Genomic DNA, 19,019 nt, shown 5'->3' on the forward strand with positions numbered 1-19,019 from the left:
ACAGTGACCAGCAAAGTTGACTTAGATTGTTAACTTCACCCCCTGAGAAGATGGTAGTGTGACCAGAATCTCAGTAAATATTATTGCCTATTTTTTTAATGTAGTCACAGAACTGAAAGATTCTTTAAATTGCCAAAATGAGCTGCTTCAGAATATGAACATTAGAAACGGTTCACAGATTTCTTAATTGTTTATGCAACCAAACAGATATTAATGAAATGCTGGATAATTCCTCTATCTCTCAGACAATTACAAGAATATACACATACATAATATATACATACATACATGTGTATATGTCTGTTCACGTGTGCAAATATACATAGTTGATTTGTATACTCACGTGTATGTGCTCGTGTGTGTGTGTGGTTTCAAAAAGAAGTTGAATTGCGAATCAGAACATCTTAAGTTTCCACCACATTAAACATTAAGAGTTATTTGTGTGTCAATGAATGAATACCACTAATTTACTACATAAGCTTACTCTCATAATTATTCCCCACCTCCATCCTCCACCCATTCAGTTTAATCTTGATGATTTCATTAAACAAAAATGTTCATTCTTCTATTGTATACAGTGTGCTCATTAAAATTAACCACCATAAATTTAGTTTTTTTCTTAATTTCAAAATAAGAGAAGTTGGGTTAGGACAAAACACTTTATGGTTCCTTGTGTTCCTAAAATTAAACCCTACTAACATCTCACTTTAATGCTATTTCGAAGACAAGTCAATGAGACAGACCCTCTACGTCAGTGGTTCTCAACCAATCTTTTTTACCTATGGGTCCTTTTGATTCCTATTTTAATCGGGTGGACCCACATTCAATGTTTTAAAAAAATCATATTATATTTTTTGAGGCAAGGTGGATGAGTTCCTTTCGAGTGTTGGGCCTCACAGAGGCAATGACCAAGACCTTTGGCATTATGTCGTGCTAAAGAAGAAGACCCATCAAGCTGAACAAAATTGCAGTTGTGGCAGATACTGGTGTCACACAAATTGGCACCCGTGTCGGTAGCATGTAAACGCACCAGAGTATCATGCAAATGGCACCCATGCCAGGGGCACGTAAAAGCATCCAGCCGTAGAAAACTATGCGAAATCAGACTGGAGTCTGGTGCAGCCTTCCAGCATGCCAGTCCAATGAAATCATCCAATCTATGCCAACATGGACAACGGACATTAAATGATGATGATGATGATGATGATGATAACATTGAGAATTGTATAAAAAAAATTTTTTATATTGTAACCAGTTTATTGCAGATAAATTTTAACAACAATATCTTATGTGGACCCCTAAGGGCCATATGGACTCTGGTTGAGAACTTCTGCTCTACGTGATCTCTTGATTTTCTAGAACTAGCAGCCAAATCTCCCTCTGATCACATCCTGCTGTCTTGTCCTAGGTTCGCTGAACAAGGTAAAAGACAGGATGATCAAAGCCGGCTTTGATCGTCAGCCTGCAAAAATCAGGGCTGACTTGGAACTAAACAACAACAATAACAACTGCCAAGCAGTGGGAGGAGATTGTTTTTTTTTATATTTATTGCTTGTGGAAAAAGAAACGTAAATAAGGAAGTAGATGTTTAATAATAAAGGGCTGTAAAGAATAAAAAGGGACTCCCTAAGATTATATATCAGTGTTTATGTATGTGCATAAATATTGTACCCTGCCACCCCACCCCACTCCCTGCTTCATTTCATGCCCACTTCCTATGATGTTAGGTTAATGTCATCTACTTGTACATACACACACACACTACACGTGTATACAAACAAACTATGTGGTATACACACATCCACACCAAGTATACTCACAAACATATAAATGTGATACATAAACTTTTACAGGCACAAATAAAAAAAGCACACACACACACAAACAACATCTTCATACATCTATACACCAGTATACAACACTTCTACATACATAAGCCATGCATAGAATGTAGTGCTCCAGTATGGCCATTATCATGATGGCTAAAACAAACTAAAGAAAGGAAAACACCCACACGACATCTGCTTAAACTATCCATACATAAATGAAACAATAGTACCAGGTTCAGTCCGACTGCATGGGACCTGGGATGGTCATGAATGGAATGCCCTTAATCATAGGTTTGCTCAATTGGGGCTTCTCTGGGAGTAAACAACAACAACAACCACCAAATGGATGAGGCAGCAGACAAGGAAGGGTCAGAAAGTTTTATATGGTTGCTCAACCTGCAAGAAATAGCAGTCAAATCTCCCATGAATCATACCTTGCTGTCTTGAAAAAAAAAAAGGAAGGACACATTGTACATTGTAAGACCTAGAGATGACTTGGTTGGAATATCTTTTGATTATAAGTCTTCTCAGTTAAGAACGACCCAGGGCTAAACAACATCTCCCAAACCACCATGAAACCTGCCTCTTCATGTCTCTATCACCTTCTTTCCGTCTACCCCACCCCCTCCCCAGTGTTAATGAAGTTTGGATAGAAATAAGAGGAAGTAGAAATTGAGAGAGTGAGAGAGAGAGAGAGAGAGAAAAAAGAATAGTGAAGAAGAGAGAGTAGGACAAAGAATGAAATACCATAATTTTGTTTTGAAGAAATATAGATGTGTTGGGGTGGTGGAGAGTATAGGGTCCAGGTGGGATGCATTTATCTGGACCCCAACCACATGCATTTCCTCCTGTCTGAACCGAGTGAGGTGAGAGGGTAGTGGGACAGAGGTTTACACCCTACTGATTTCCTTCCACACCTTGCCATGTCATGCATGGACAGCGATGGAGTGGAACTTGGCTTCTTCAGTCTCTCATTCAAGATAAGTCTCCCTGATGTGAAGTAGAATTATAACCTCCCATCCCCACCCACCTTGCCACCGCCACATGCATCTCCACCAGAAAATATCAACCCTTCCCTCCTACCATTACAAGAAACAAAAAATAAATAATGGTGAAAGCTTTTCCATCTTTCCCCCTTTTTTTTCATTTTTCTTCTGAGCTGTTTCTGTCTCCTTAGACAAGACAAATCACACCACTTTGTCTTATCTATACATTGGTTGCCAACAGGTTCCACCTCCTTAAGCCATAGTTAAGTGGTTAAGTAACTACTAAGGCAGGCAGGCTCAGGAGTTCAAACTCTGTAATAGCCATTTCATTAAGATCCACTTTATTCTTAGATAAAACACACCATTCTACTTGACTTACTTTTGGAACAATTATTAACCCAGGAATTCCCAATGCCACACCCCAACATTCAGCTTCATTGTCAGATACTCCACCACACTACCACAAACACCTCCCCACCATTGTATAGGTTTACTCCAGAAAAGTGATGTTGTCACTGAACATATTATATGAAGGGTGCTCAACAGTCCCTGGCATTGGGTAAAAGAAAATTCCAGAGGATCAGTTAACTATGATTTTATTCAACATATTCCCCTCTCATATTCACACACTTATTGCAACAGTCCTTCAGTTTTTCTAAGCCCTATAAAAGAACTTGGAATGTTGGGCCTCCAACCAGGCCTTTTGCGATACCCTTAAAGCCAGTACCCACTTGTAGAAGTCAAAATACTCCATGTGGCGGCACTGAACTAGTCCTGACTTTGGGTACAGCTTAGAATACAGTAAACAATGGATAGTTCTTAGAATAACAGAAATTATTTTGGAATAACAGATTTTGTCCAATACGCACCGTAAAATATTAGAAGCTTGCACCAAGTTATTGTGGTTTCAGCCTTTTATCAGCCGTCATTCAACAGATCCTATAATCAAAGACATTCCAGCCATGGCCATACCCTCTGAACATTACATCATCATCATTTAACGTCCATTGTCCATGCTGACATGGGTTTGACGGTTTGACCAGGGCTGGTAAGCTGAGGGGCTGCACCAGACCCCAGTCTGATTTGGCATGGTTTCTATTCCTAACACCAATGTTTCCCATGAAATATTGTTCTTTTTGTTTTAAGACAGTAGAGTATGATGTGAAGGACATTTGGCTGTTATTCTGAACACTTCAACTAACCACATGGTGGTTCTCACTCTGGAGTGATGGTTTTTCTGACTGCTTTCTCTACCATTTTAAACATTACCAAAATCAGAGTGTATACACAACTTCATTCTACATCAGTGTGTTTGCTGACAACACCATATATATATATATATATATATATATATATACACTTGCATGTAATCTTTGTTTATTCTTGTCTGCCTTGCTTTTTCTCTTCCATGGGTAGGCATGTGCAAGCATAAATCTATCTTGAGAAACACTTCATAGCAATAATAATAACATTGCTATTAATTAATGAGCAACAGCTTAGATGAGAGAGAGAGAGAGAGAGAGATTGACTTTGTAATTTAGAAATTACTATCAGCAGTTAAAGAAATTGGAGTGCAAAATTAGGCATTTTTTTTTTACATGATGCATCTGTCTGGTTAAGAAGTTTACTTCTTAACCATTCCCATTATTGTATAGAATCATAGACAAGTGTCTTCTCTTCTGGCCCAGGGTTGACCAAAGCTTTGTAAGTGAATTTGGTAGACAGAAACTGAAAGAAGCTTAGGATAATATATGTCTTTTTTTATTTCACGTTGTATATATATATATACACACACACACACACATGCATACGTGTGTGTGAGTGTGCTAGAGACAAGGAAGGGAGAGAGGGAAGACAAAGAGATTTCCTTGAAACCTGTAGATTTCGCTGAGAAATTCTTAACCAAGCTTAAAAAAAGAACAAGACAAATACAACAAGAATATAATATGATAGATCATATTTTGTAAGAAATAATGGCTGCATAGGTAAAAAGCTTGCTTTGCAATGATCTGGTTCCAGGTTCAGTCTCACTGCCTGGCATCTTGGGAAAATGTCTTCTACTGTGACTCCAAGCAGACCAAAGGATTGTGAGTGGATTTTGTTGACAGAAACTAAAAAAGTCTGTGTGTGTGTGTGTGTCCTCGACTTGATGCTGTGTTATTCATTTCTAATATTCTGTGACAAATATGTCTAACCATAGGAAAATATTACCTTACTTGGAAACAGATGAGGGTCGGGTGATAGGAAGGACATTTTGCTTTAAAATATTTGCCCTGGAGGAATAGCCTGCCTCTGAGCTATGTCAGGATGGAAAAGCGGATGTGATGATGATGATGAATAGCATTAGAGAAAGAAGAGAAAATGTTAAGTAGAGTGAGAGAGGTTTCTTTAAGTAAGAAATAAATTATATAACACGAATAATCATTCATTAAAGTTGATGAGAAAAGCAAGGAAAGATCAAGGTACTTAGCTACAAGTAAAAGTTATATTTTCATGTTCTACTGGCAATGAAAAACAGAGTCAAAATGACTAAGAGACAGGGCGAGGAAAGAGAAATACACATACTTTAAATTTGCTGCCTGTGGGAAGAATTTCTTGAGTACAAGTTCTTAGACCCATAAGCAATTCGATAAAGAAACCACACAAAACAGAACATCACATGTAAGATATGGTCCCCTGACTCATGTCTTGAAGAGTAGGAATTCCAAGTGGGAGCCAGCCTAGATATTCACAGCCCTCCAACTCATGGCAGTATTAAAAGTGGATGCAAAACTCTGATGAGATAAGGTGTGTGTGAGCCTGTGTATATATGTACATATGTATTTAATACAAATATTATGTGTGCACATATATATGTTTTACATAATTATATTTATGTATATATATGTATATTATCATCATCCTTGAAAATCTGTTTTCCATGCTGGCATGGGTTGGACAGTTTGACAGGAGCTGGCACGGCTGGAGCACTACACCAGGCTCCAATTGTCTATTTTGGCATGGTTTATGCCCTTCCTAATGCCAACCACTTTACAGAGTGTACTGGGTGCTTTTACACAGCACCAGCAGAGGTGCTTTTACGTGGCACTGGCATGGGTGCATTTTATGCAGCACTGACACCCACAAGCCTGCAAGATTAGGAATATTCAGCTAAGGAAGGATGTAGGGTATTTTCCTGTATGCAAGGGCAACCACTATTTTATTTAGCATGACTGTCTTCTCAAACACAGCAAACTGCCAGAAGTCTCAGCCCTCCATCATCCCCTCTGTGAGGCTCAGTATCTAAAGATCCTTTCTCATATATTTTTATTTGTTTTCAGTCATTTGACTGCGGTCATGCAGGAGCACCACCTTTTAGTCGAACAAACCAACCCCAAGACTTATTCTTTGTAACCCGAGTACTTATTCTATCGGTCTCTTTTGCCAAACTACTAAGCTACAGGAACATAAACACACCAGCATTGGTTGTCAAGCGATGGTGGTGGGGACAAACATACACACACACACACACATACGACGGGCTTCTTTCAGTTTCTGTCTACCAGATCCACTTACAAGGCTTTGGTTGGCCCAAGGCTATAGTAGAAGACACATATGCCCAAGATGCCATACAGTGGGACTAAACCCAGAACCTTGTGGTTGGTAAGCAAGCTACTTACCACACAGCCACTCCTGCACCTATATATATATATATATATATATATATATATATATATACTTTCTACATATTAACTGAAAAGGGTTGAGAAACACTAATGTTGAGTTCCCCATTGGTTCAACCAAAGAAATTGCAAAACTGAGGACGAACTAAGCACAATTCTCTTCATTAGTAAGCTCTCAGCTGGAAGTGTTTATTCTAACTTCCAAAATTTGGTTAGTGAAGCCAATGATGGCTTAACTGTCCAAAACTTCAAAGTCACAGTCAATGTTCAAGAATAATAAATTTATACTCTAAAAAAGTATAGAGTAACCCATCAGATTAATGTCAAATTATTTTTATTATAACTGAACATAAAAACAAATAAACAGACATTATATATACTCCTATACACACACACACACATTTGGTATAAATAGATCTAAGCAAGGTCATACACAGCTGCTGGTGTGCATGTAAATATATATACACAAGTCTGTGTGTGTGTGTGTGTGTGGATAAACGACATGGTCAGATGCCTCAACAACTAAGCCAGTTCTGCTCACAATTGCCATTTCAAAGTTCCCAGCTGCTAATGGTAATCCATGGTATAGAAACACTGAGAAGGCACTAAATACTTTCCACTATATAATGTATGATTTATTTTCATTACAGTTTAAGCTTCATGTTTTGTTCATTTAGATGTAGACTGTTTACAAGAGTGTGTATGTGTCTCTGTGTGTACATGCAGATATATATATATTCATACGCTCACACATACACACTAATATGAACTTACTTGTCAGTACCTTTAACATGTTTTTAGATTCTTGGAGGATTATTTTTCTTTTTCCTTAAGAGTTTGGTGATTTATAGAATTTGTCCCATTTCCACTGAAAGGAAATTCTATCCTTTCCAGAAGTTTCCCCCCCAAACTTGGTCAATGTAGTCATGCAGTTTCTCATTTAACCCCATTTCCTCTTTGGAATCTTATTACAAACTTTCGTTACCAATCATTATTATTATTATCATTATTGTTATTATTATTATTTTGCCAAAAGTATTCCGCAAAAGTAGTACTGGGAGTCCATGAACTAAATTCAAAATTTCCAATATCTATCTACCTAAGGATAAGCATATTAAAAGGGGTCCATGGGAAAACTCATTTAAATAAAAGGGGTCCTTGGTAGTGAAAAGGTTGGGAACCACTGTTCTACACAGGTATGCATTATTTTACACCTTTTCCCATTTTTTCATCTCTTTCTCCTCTCCTCCTTAATTTCATAAACACATTCAATTTCTCAAGCTCTGCCTCCAGCACATATATACATCTTTTCCTTTATACATCATTCACATAAGTACATATGTAACGTTTTTATACAAATACATTGATAAACATCATAGTTCACACACATGTATGTGTATAAATATATACATACATATGTATATACATACACACATGTATATATACATACACATATGTATATACATAGACACGTGTATTATAGCTAAGTACTTGTGTCCTACTACCCTCGACCACTTGTCCCCTCTCTGCCTGATATAAGTGGGCAGTGAAGTGACTAATTCTATGTGAAGTTTATCTGACCTAATCTAAAACTTATGACTTACTGAAGATTTTTCTAATTTATTAAGTAACAAATATGAGTCATTTCAAATATACATATATCTTGTGTGTGTGTGTGGGGGGGACTATTCTGCTTACACACACAAATGCACATGTGGGCCCTATGACACATTTGCATTAATGTGTGTGTGTTTGTGTGCATGCATGGTTGTATTCCACTACGATTCTGTGTTGTCTGACTATAAAGTTTCTCTTATGACTGTGTGTTCTGTGTGAGGGTGGAGAAATTCCTTTCCTATATCATCTTGAGAGAAAGAATTAACTTATAGTTGATTATGTTTGACTAAACTCTCAAACAGTGGCTCCACAATGAAGATTAACCATGAAATATAATTTACTACTTACAATAAATTACAATATGCATTTTAATATCACAATATGTAATTACATTATAAATAGTCAGCAGTCAATTAATTTATAATTGGCCACGTTGCTTATCAGTGCATGTACATGTGTGTTTGATTGAGACATGCCTTTCTCAACTAGGTGGCACCGGATTTGATCCCATCATGCAGCAGGACCTTGGGAAAGTGCTTTCTATCAGTTGACCAAAACCTTGTGAGAAAAAGATAGAAAACAGAAACTGCATGGAAGCCCTTTAATGGTGGAATTATTCCTGTCTTTGAATGGTTTTAGATCCTTGCACATGTTAGTTAATATCCTCATTTGGCCTTCAAGTATGTTTAGTAGAGTCCAATCTGTTGCAAGCATTTAAATCTGGCCTCTTGTCTAAGGCTTTTTCCCCTTTTCCCACTGGTCAAGGAGGCCTAAGATGCTGCTCTGTACAGTATTTGAACTCAGAAGCACAAGGTCCACCATATACTGAACAATATATAGCCTGTTTAGTTGAGTGACCTAGCACCATTTTATGACTGGTACTTAATTTTATTGACTCTGAAGAGATGAAAGGCAAATGTGATCTGATGGTATTTAAGCTTAGCAGAAACAACAAAGTACTAAATACCATCTGGTCCCATGCACTTCTGGTCTATCACTCTACCAACCAAACAACAAAAACAACAATAACAATCCTTTCTATTATTGCCACAAGGCCTGAAACTTATTGGATGGATGTGGCAAGTCAATTATATTGGCCCCAGTGTGTAACTGGTACTTAGCATATCAACTGGATGGGGGCAGTGATGGTGGGAGGGAGTGTATTTATCAGTTCTGAAAAGATGAAGGGTAAAGATGGCCAGTATGAATTTAAACATCAAGTATGATGATGAGATGATGATGATGATGGTGATGATGACGACCAGTAAGTTAGGAAACTTTTTACCTCCCTTCAATTTACAAAAACGAGAAAAGCAGTTTCCATTTTGTAGCATTGCCAAACTGAAGAAAATTCCAGGAATAAGGTCTTATGCTGAATTAGATTTATTATTACAGATTGGCTGAATTGTTAGAACATCGGTCAAAATGCTTAGCAGCAGTTTTTTCAGGCTCTGTGTTCGAAGATCAAATCTTACAGTGGTCAACTCTGCCTTTCCTCCTTTCGAGGTCAATAAGATCAAGCACTGAAGTGTCATTGATTTGCTCCCTGCCATCAAAATTTGAAGCAATTATTATTATTGTTGTTGTATAAGGTGGAGAGCTGGCAGAATCTTTAGCATGCCAGGTGAAATGCTTAGCGGTATTTCGTCCGTCCTTATGTTCTGAGTTCAAATTCCACCGTGGTCATCTTTGCCTTCCATCCTTTTGGGGTCAATAAATTAAGTACCAGCTGTGTACTGGAGTCGACCTAATCGACTAGTCTCCTCCTCCAAAATTTCGGGCCTTGTGCCTAGAGTAAAGATTATTGTTGTTGTTGTTAAGGCGGTGAGCTGGCAAAATTGTTTGCACAACAGGCAAAATGCTTAGTGGTATTTCACCTGGTGCTACGTTCTCAGTTCAAATTCTGCCGAGGTCGACTTTGCCTTTCATCCTTCCAGGGTTGATTAAATAAGTACCAGTTACACACTGGGGTTGATGTAATCAACTTCATCTCCTCCCCCCAAGCAGCCCTTGTAGCAAAATTTGAAATCATTATTATTATTGTTGTTGTTGCTGTTGTTGTTAAGGCAGTGAACTGGCAGAATTGTTAGCACACCAGGCAAAACGCTTAGTGGTATTTCATCCATCTTCGCATTCTGAGTTCAAATTCAGCTGAGGTCGACTTTGCCTTTCATCCTTCTGGGGTCAATAAATTAAGTACTAGTTATGCACTGAAATCAATGTAACTTGGTCTCTCCCCCAAAATTGCAGGCATTGTGCCTATAGGCAGAGATTCTACAGAGGAAGCCATTTTTGTGTGGTAGACCTAATTTTTTCCTTGTTTAACACCACCACCTGGCCCTTGACTGTGCCTTAATAAAACCCCCCTAAAAGCCCACTCTGTTGCAAGTATTTAAAGCAGACCTCCAGAGGTTTCTTTTTTTCCTCCCTGTACCCACCACCACAAGTCTCAGAAGACCCTCAAAAAAGGTACTAGGTGCTTCCTTTCCACTTCTGACTAAACCATAAAAAATGTATACTATGACTCCAGTAATCCCACTTTGGTAATATCATTGCCGAGAGAGAGAGAGAGAGAGAGAGAGAGAGAAGGGGTACTTATGGGCATTAGTACTGTTTCACCCCACCTCACCCCTCATCTTCTAAAATACGTAACTTAAACCTCATCAAAAAGAAACCCATATCAAATATGAAATTATATTCTTGTGGGGATATAATTAATAAAATTAGAAATGTAAGTCCCCTCACCACCACCACATTCTTTTTTTTCATTTGTAAAACTATTTTAAATGCTTTCACAGAATAATAATAATAATAATAATGATAAAAACTAAGGCTCTTTTTCTTTCTTTCTAAAGAAATAAAAACTACAAATATTCCATTCTTTTTTTGTGTATATGGTATGCATTTTAAATCTTTATTTCTCCCCTACTGTAAAGAATTCGTTATTTAGCAAGGCGTTGGCATGTTGAAAAATATATTGGCAAAGCTGCTAAAAAAATTTTTTTTTCAAAATAAAGAAAATTTACAAAACAATACAAACATTGAAAGTAAAAAGTTGTTTTCGTGGATTGATTTATAACTTAACATGAATGAGGTTAGCTTTATTTTGTGGAAATTTAAAAAGAATTAAATTAAATATTTTTGATTTGATATCAGGTTTCAACAGCAACCCGACCCTCCTCTCCTACATTTTGTACAAATGATCTTGATGATGGTGGTGGAGCGGTAGTAGTGGTGGTGGTAAATGTGCTACCCCATTATCAATCCTGATACAAGAAAACAGAATGTCTCTTTTTATTTGCTCCAGTTCTTTAGCATCTGAGTTCAAATCCTGCTGAGGTCAACTTGGCTCCCACACCACCACCACCACATTATCCAATGTGTCCTTACATTATTTAATGTGTCCTTTAAGATGGTAAGGTCTGATTTGAGGGAAATTCCGTTGCCTTTCCCAACAGGTCAAGCAACTATGTAGAGACTCCTTCACTGGTTCATAGTAATGATGTGAATTTAGATGAGGGTTACAATAATCCTTTCTACTATGGGCACAAGGCCTGAAATTTGGGGGAAGTGGTTGGACAAGTCAATTATATTGATCTCCAGGGTATAACTGGTACTTATTTCATCGACCCCAAAAGGATGAAAGGCAAAGTCAACTTTGACAGAATTTGAACTCAGAGCATAGCTATGGGCGAAATACTGCTAAGTATTTCGTCCAGCATGCTAACTATTCTGCCAGCTCACCACCTTCATGATGGTTACAATAATGGGGACTATGATGATGATTATGAGGTCAATGCTGGTGGTGGTGTTGATGGTGGTGGTGATAGTGGTAGTGATGGTGATGATGGTGGTGGTTGCGGTGATGGTGGTAGTATTGGTGATAATGATTTTGGTGGTGGTTGTGGTGACGGTGGTGTTTGCAACCATTTACTAAATTAATAACATATTTGCACTTGGTGAAAACTTATGACTAAACTGGGGGTAGGGGTTAAATAATTAATTTATTCTCTTAATGACTAATAATGCATATTTCATTCAAATCTTTGTTATTTAGGGCAGTAAGTTAACAGAATCATTAAGGTATTGGGCAGAATACCTTGTGGTGTTTGTTCTAGCACTTTACCTTTCGAGTAACACTGGGGTCGATGTAATCAACTGTTCCCCTCCTCACAAAATCCAGGCCTTGCGCCTATAGTAGAAAGGATTATCAGTATATTATTATTATTACTATTGTTGTTATTATTATTATCATTATTATTATTATTATTAAGGTGGTGAACTGGCAGAATTGTTAGTACGCTGGACGGAATGCCTTGCAGTATTTCACCTATCGCTATTTTCTGAGTACAAATTCCACCAAGGTCAACTTTGCCTTTCATCCTTTCTCGGTTGATAAATTAAGTACCAGCTAAGTACTGGGGTCAGTTTAATTGACTTAACCCCTCCCCTGAAATTGCTGGCCTTGTGTTAAAATCATTATCAATAATATTAATATGCTAACTTTTTGCTTTTGTACGTACCTGTAGTGTGCGTCACACTTACTTCAAAGAAGTGGCAAAGTGAGAGAGAGGAGGACAGAGAGCAAGTAAGAGAGAAAGAGAGAGTGAGAGAGAATAAGAAAGAAAGAGTGAGAGAGAGTGAAAGAGACATTGAGTGGTGACGGCGTTCGTTTTGTGTTTTTAAATGTTTATCACATTGCAAGAGAAGTAGATATATAGATACATATACACACTGTTAAATCAAAAGCAGGAGAGAAGAGGGACACAAAGGAAGTGAAAGATAAAGAGAGAAAGATGAGAGAGACAGCAGATACATAAATCCAAAGAAAAGTTCATACATAGATACATAGACACAGCTGAACAGACCAAACATCTTGAACAGAACCAAACACCTTGAAATTTATTGTTAATATCTCGAATCTAAATAATATATTGAAAACATTTTTCTTTGATCTTATAAACCTGCTAATGTTTCCCATTTTTTTGCTTTGTTTTTATTGGAAACTTTTCTTGCCAGCTCTCATCACACAGTCCAACCTATGTTAGCATGGACAATGGACGTTTGATGACGATGAAACACACACACATACATACACACATTTTTGTACTTATCTGTTGTTTTCTTGAAATTCCAGGTTAATTGTAGGCGCACCAAAGTTTAAAGAAGGCGCAAACACCCATGGAAAAATATTTTCCTGTTCAGTACAGCAGACAAATTCTTGCCAACCAATTGATGTTCAATGTAAGCAGCTTCATTTTATCTGATTTAAGATTTTTCACAGCAAGTAATTATATATATAATTATACACACACAATACAAAATTCGAGGGGGATTCCTAAAGTTTGTGATACACATGTGTGTGTGTGTGTGTGTATGAGTGCTGTGTGTGTGTATGTATGTGTGTGTTGTGAGTTTGTAAATGTTTGTGTTTCCTTGTCTTAACATCACATGATACTTGTAAATGAACGTCACTGTCATTCATATCCAATATTCTGCAAAAACATGTCTGGCCAAAGAAAATCTGCCTTGACAAATTCTCTCTGACCCATGCAAACATGGAAAAGTGGATGTTAAAATGATCACTCACACACACACACACGTCACTATCTTTCAATCATTAGCCATTTGTGGTTTGCATAACTATCAACCTGTCCATTACTCTTGTTTCCCACAATCTTTCTAGTTACCATTCTCTAGTTAACCACCTCACTTGTTTTCCTTCTCTATCTCTATCTACTCCCCTTTTGAAAAGTCACCTGCTAACACTTTTTCTCACTTTTCATTCTTGACCCTCCCTCTCCTTCCTCTTCTTTCACTTCCTGTTTTTCATTCACTCACTACTTACTCATTACTGTAACCTGAAACAGGCTCTTTCTTTTTATTAATTATTTTCACTTTGTCTGCCTCTCCATAACTCCACTCCCCACAAATACATCAATGTCAATACTAAACATCTGACCTCTACTGATATATGTCACCATTTATTTCCACTCTAAAGCATCTTTCTTTCAGAATGAATTTCTTTTAAACCAATGACACATGTTGACAAATGCAATATGAACTTAATTACACTCATAAACTTCAATTAAATGTTCAAAATCAACCATGATCAGATATAAGTGCTTGAGGAAAAACTGTTATATGGCTGGAAGCCTTTCCTGGCCCCTGGGGAAATAGATTTTTAATTGACAATGCATGCGTTGTGAATTAAGATTGTGCTGTGATATTTGTATAAGACCCTTCTCTCTACAGAACGTAATCTTACTTCAGTAATATGTCTGACTAACTAATGGGACACATTCTAGCCTCTGCTTCACAGGCATGATAGGCATAATGTCTCCTCCTCTGTCTTTTCTATCACTGCTACATTGGTCTCTATTCCTTGGAGCTGGTTGATCTTGTACCTTTAACACACAGGCACCTTTGACCCCTCTTCTCATTCTTGGTGCATCCTATCCTCTCAGGATCACACACACTAATTCACTATGCCCAGTTCTTTCACTCCACTACATCAGCACCCTCTGGAATCTTTTCCTTGTTACCTCTGCCTTAGCGAAGGTAGAGGTATTGTTTTTCATTGTGTTTGTTTGTTTGCTTGTCTGTGGACAAGATATCTCAAGAACTGCTGGATGGATTTGGATGAAACTTTCAGGGATGTTTCGCCTCCTGTCAAACCATCCAACCTATACCAGCCTGGAAGACAGACGTTAAATGATGATGATGATGATGATAATGATGATCACTTTAAAACAAGCAGTTTGTATCACAGAATAAGGGAGATTTCAGGTGGGTTGGTATTAAAACAGTTAAATAAATCTCTCCACCACCACCTCCTGGACGGTTTGCCAATGTATCTCTCAGCATTTTCAGACAATCTGATGGTAAGCCATAACTAACAGTGGACTGAGGTACACCGAATTAAAAGCCTCGTAACTGTATTTGAACTTCATGTATTTCTAAGGAGATGATAGTCCAATAACATGCTTGCTCAGAAGATTCATTTGTTTTCAGACAAATACATCAGCGGCAGGTCAAAGTAGAATCTATTAAGAGTAGAATCTATTCAAATAAGAGGACACATTAGACAAATGTAGTAATACATGTCTTTAAAAAAATGGGATAGTCATGGCTGACTTTTGATCATAGGTTTTCTTTATCAAAATTGACCTGAGATTAACTAAAAACAACAAAATCTGGAGCTATATTGATAACTGCTCCAGCTGACCTAGCTAGAGAAAAGTAAATGTTGTTTTTTACCTTTTTAAATCACTGAAGTTAATTGCTCGGAGATGCCATCTGCATGAAAAGACTACTTAAGTTATTGTTTACAAATTTAACATGGTGAACGTCAAAAATCCAATTAGGAACAGTATGTGGTGGGGAAAAGACAACCATAGCCTAATTTCTTGTATTTTATTTCAGATTTGCTGAAAAGGTTTAATAAAACTGAAACATGCAGAGCATTAGTTTATCTTGTCAAAATAAATATTGGTTAAATAGCTAATGTTTTTTACTCATTGCCTAAGTTTTTTTTTAATTAACAATACTTGTATGTAATTGAGTTTTTGATGTTACTTATATTAAATATGCTAACCTAACTTATTGGTTAATGGTTTATATCTCTTAGTACTTCATTGTGTGAACAACCAAGATACTTTTCAAATAGCTTGCCCTACATAGCTGGATTGAGGGACTCAAACTCTGACATACTTATATCTCTCATTACAGTTAAAACTAAGAATGGTTATGGTTATTCCAAAAATGATCTCTGGATTGGTGGAACAATGGATACGAATGAACAGAAAAATAAAGTCATGGTAAGAGTATAACTTTTTTTTTTTTTTTTACACATTTTCTGTTGATTCAGACTAAAATATATTTTACTTTTTTAAATCACTAACATGGTTATCTACCAACTTTCCAACAATAACCTTGGGCACCTTTTTGAAGTCCATATAACAAACACTTGCAAATATACTTATAAAATCAAAAACAACACAGCACCCATGACTTTCGGAAACATTTTTTCATGCTGGAATAAACTACCTGCATCATTTATTAGCTGTCGCGACAGTACATCCTTCAAAGCTTCTGTGCTTCCTGAAATCCGCCAAAAGTACACCTGATGGCCCCCTTTTTATTTACTTTTTATTTTAGTCGTAGTGCACCTGAGCACCGTATACAACAATTTCCTTCGTTATCCATTCTATAAGAAAAGGGTCAGACTGGTGACGTTTGTGGTTAGATGTTAACCATTTGCCTGTCCTGTGTATCCATTCTGATACACAGGACATATTTCCCTGGCATCCATGCATCATACCTCATACCCTTTTGGAATCTTTCTTTTCAACTCCCAGAATAACTTGGGACTTATGAAGGGAAAGTTTTATGTTACTCAGAACATGAAACAAGGGTTTGCAACAATGTCTGAAAACAAGCATGGATGTGTAGGATAAATTTATAAAAACGCTTTGGACAGGCAAAAGATTAAAGACGAGAGTGGATGTATGCTTTGTATGCATATAAGAAGTAAGACAAGGGGATTCAACCACATACCTTACAATTAAGGAACACCAATACAGATGCTTTTAACCCTTTTAATACCAACCCGGCTGAAACCACCTCTGGCTCTGTAGTACAAATGTCTTGCTTTCAAAAGTTCTGAGTTAAAATCTTCCACCAAAGCTTAGTTCTAATACTAGCTGAATGATAACTAATTATTTTACTAAATTCTTTGTTGTATTTAAAATTAATTAAAAGAAACACAGAGGATCTCAACAGAAATATGGTAACGAAAGGATTAAATGAGTTACAACTCTGGTGTGTGAGTATGGTGTAGGTATAGACTTGGCAGACAGAATGATTAAAGTACTTAAGACCAAGTAATAGAATAATGAGATGTAGAGTAGAGATGTGTGACATGACAGAATCTTTGATTTCAGTTCATGAGTTTTCTCTGAGTAAAAGGATGTAATTGGCAAAACCAGTTCAGGCTTCTTCAAAAATTCATGACTTGTACATTTTCATTCATCATTACCATTTGACATTTCATTATACATTATATATGAAGGTATGTGGCTAAGTGGTTAGGGGATTAGGCTCACAATCATAAAGTCTTGAGTTTGATTTTAGCTGCACAGTTTTAAAATAGCAACTTGGACTACCAACTTTTAAATCTTTGGTTAAAACCATTGTAAATGCATTATTGTACCTTTGGAAAAGGTGGCGAGCTGGCAGAAACGTTAGCACGCTGGGCGAAATGCTTCGCAGTATTTCATCTGTCTTTACATTCTGAGTTCAGATTCCACCAAGGTTAATTTTGCTTTTCATCCTTCCAGGGTCAATGAATTAAGTACCAGTTGTCCACTGGGGTTGATCCAATTTCAGGCCTTGTACCTAGAGTAGAAAAGATTATTGTACCTTTGGAGAACACAATTCTGCATATTTCCACTCCCATAGCTGTTTGGAATAACCACAAAATCAACTGGGAATGGTTCATGCAAAAGAGTCTGGCATTCTGTTGAAGGTGTGTGTATGTATGTAGATGTTTATTATATAAAAATAATTCTACTATAGGCACAAGGCCTAGAATATTAGAGGTGGGGGCTGGTTGATTACATTGACCCCAATGTTTAACTGGTATTTATTTTATCGACCCCTGGAAGGATGAAAGACAAATTCAACTTTGCCAGAATTTGAATCAGAATGTAAAGATGAACAAAATGCTTAGTAATATTTTGTCCAGCATGCTAACAATTCTGCCAGCTCGCTGCCTAAAAAAAATGTTTTTTAAATTGATAGTCCTCTAAAGTTTCACCTAGACAATAAAGGAGTCTAAGATTTTATTTAGGGTAAGAAAGTTAATAGAAAATCCTGGTTCTTTCATTGCAGTCACAGTTGTAATCAAATGTCAGGAGAAAATCAAGAAGACTATCATTTTTTGATATAATAAACATACGTTACTCTTGTCCAAGTATTGAGTTCTATATCAGATAATGCTTGCATCATGCTTAATATATACTTGCACATATTTTACAACACTTATATAACGATGATCACCATCATGAGGATGGATAGATACGGATTGATTAATTGATTGATTGATCCATCTTTAGCTACATAATACTAATTTAAAAACACAAATGGAAACTTTTTTGCAGATATGTGCCCATAGATACACAATTCTTTTATTACGGTCACAACGGATGACAGGTATTTGTCTTGAGATGTCTGACGCAACTGGTCAAGACACAAGAATGCTGGAGTGCCAAGCAGACCAGAAAAGAAACGGTGTTTACTACTATGGTGTTGCTCAATTAGGTACATCAATGAAATATTCTAAGGTAAGATTCTTCATGAATAATTTTTTAGCTCCAGCTATGATGACCTATGCATTCTGGCTGTAAGCAAAACACCAATGTTCCTGCAAATAGTGTCATCTGTATTCCTCTGTGAAAGTATGGCCAGGCTGTTTGTTGTTCACTTGACTGGGGCAGTTATTCCTTTGCTTGGAAATAAGTGAGCAGTGGGATTAGCAGAATCATTAGAACACTGGATAAAATATTTAGTGATATTTGTTCCAGACCGAGATCAACTTTGCCTTTCACTGCTCAGAAGTCAAAAAACACAAGACCTGTTAAGAATCAGGGCTAAATATTTGACTGTTCCTTTTGCACCTAAGTCAGAAATTAATAAGGAGACTGAATGAAAAGGTAAAGTACCAGAGTAAATATCAGTATTTAATGTCTATTGTCCATGCTGTCATGGGTTGGATGATTTGACCGGAGCTTACAAGCCAGAGGACTGCAGCCAGCTCTATTGTCTTCTTTGGCATGGCCACAGTCAAATGACTGAAACAAGTAAAAGAGAGTAAATAAATAAATATATATATATATATATATATATATATATATATATATATA

General features: G+C 36.9%; 1 protein-coding gene across 1 annotated transcript in view; it reads left to right on the forward strand.

The window, feature by feature from the left end:
* The window catches only part of LOC106871522 (integrin alpha-9), a 97,637-nt gene that overhangs the window by 31,598 nt on the left and 47,020 nt on the right, over positions 1-19,019 (forward strand). The window contains exons 2-4 of the mRNA XM_014918024.2: positions 13,232-13,338; positions 15,826-15,914; positions 18,258-18,440. Of these exons, the coding sequence (XP_014773510.1) occupies positions 13,232-13,338; positions 15,826-15,914; positions 18,258-18,440 (379 nt within the window). The remainder of the gene's footprint in view (positions 1-13,231; positions 13,339-15,825; positions 15,915-18,257; positions 18,441-19,019) is intronic.

Source organism: Octopus bimaculoides, chromosome 18, assembly GCF_001194135.2.
Source record: "Octopus bimaculoides isolate UCB-OBI-ISO-001 chromosome 18, ASM119413v2, whole genome shotgun sequence".
NCBI lineage: Eukaryota > Metazoa > Mollusca > Cephalopoda > Octopoda > Octopodidae > Octopus > Octopus bimaculoides.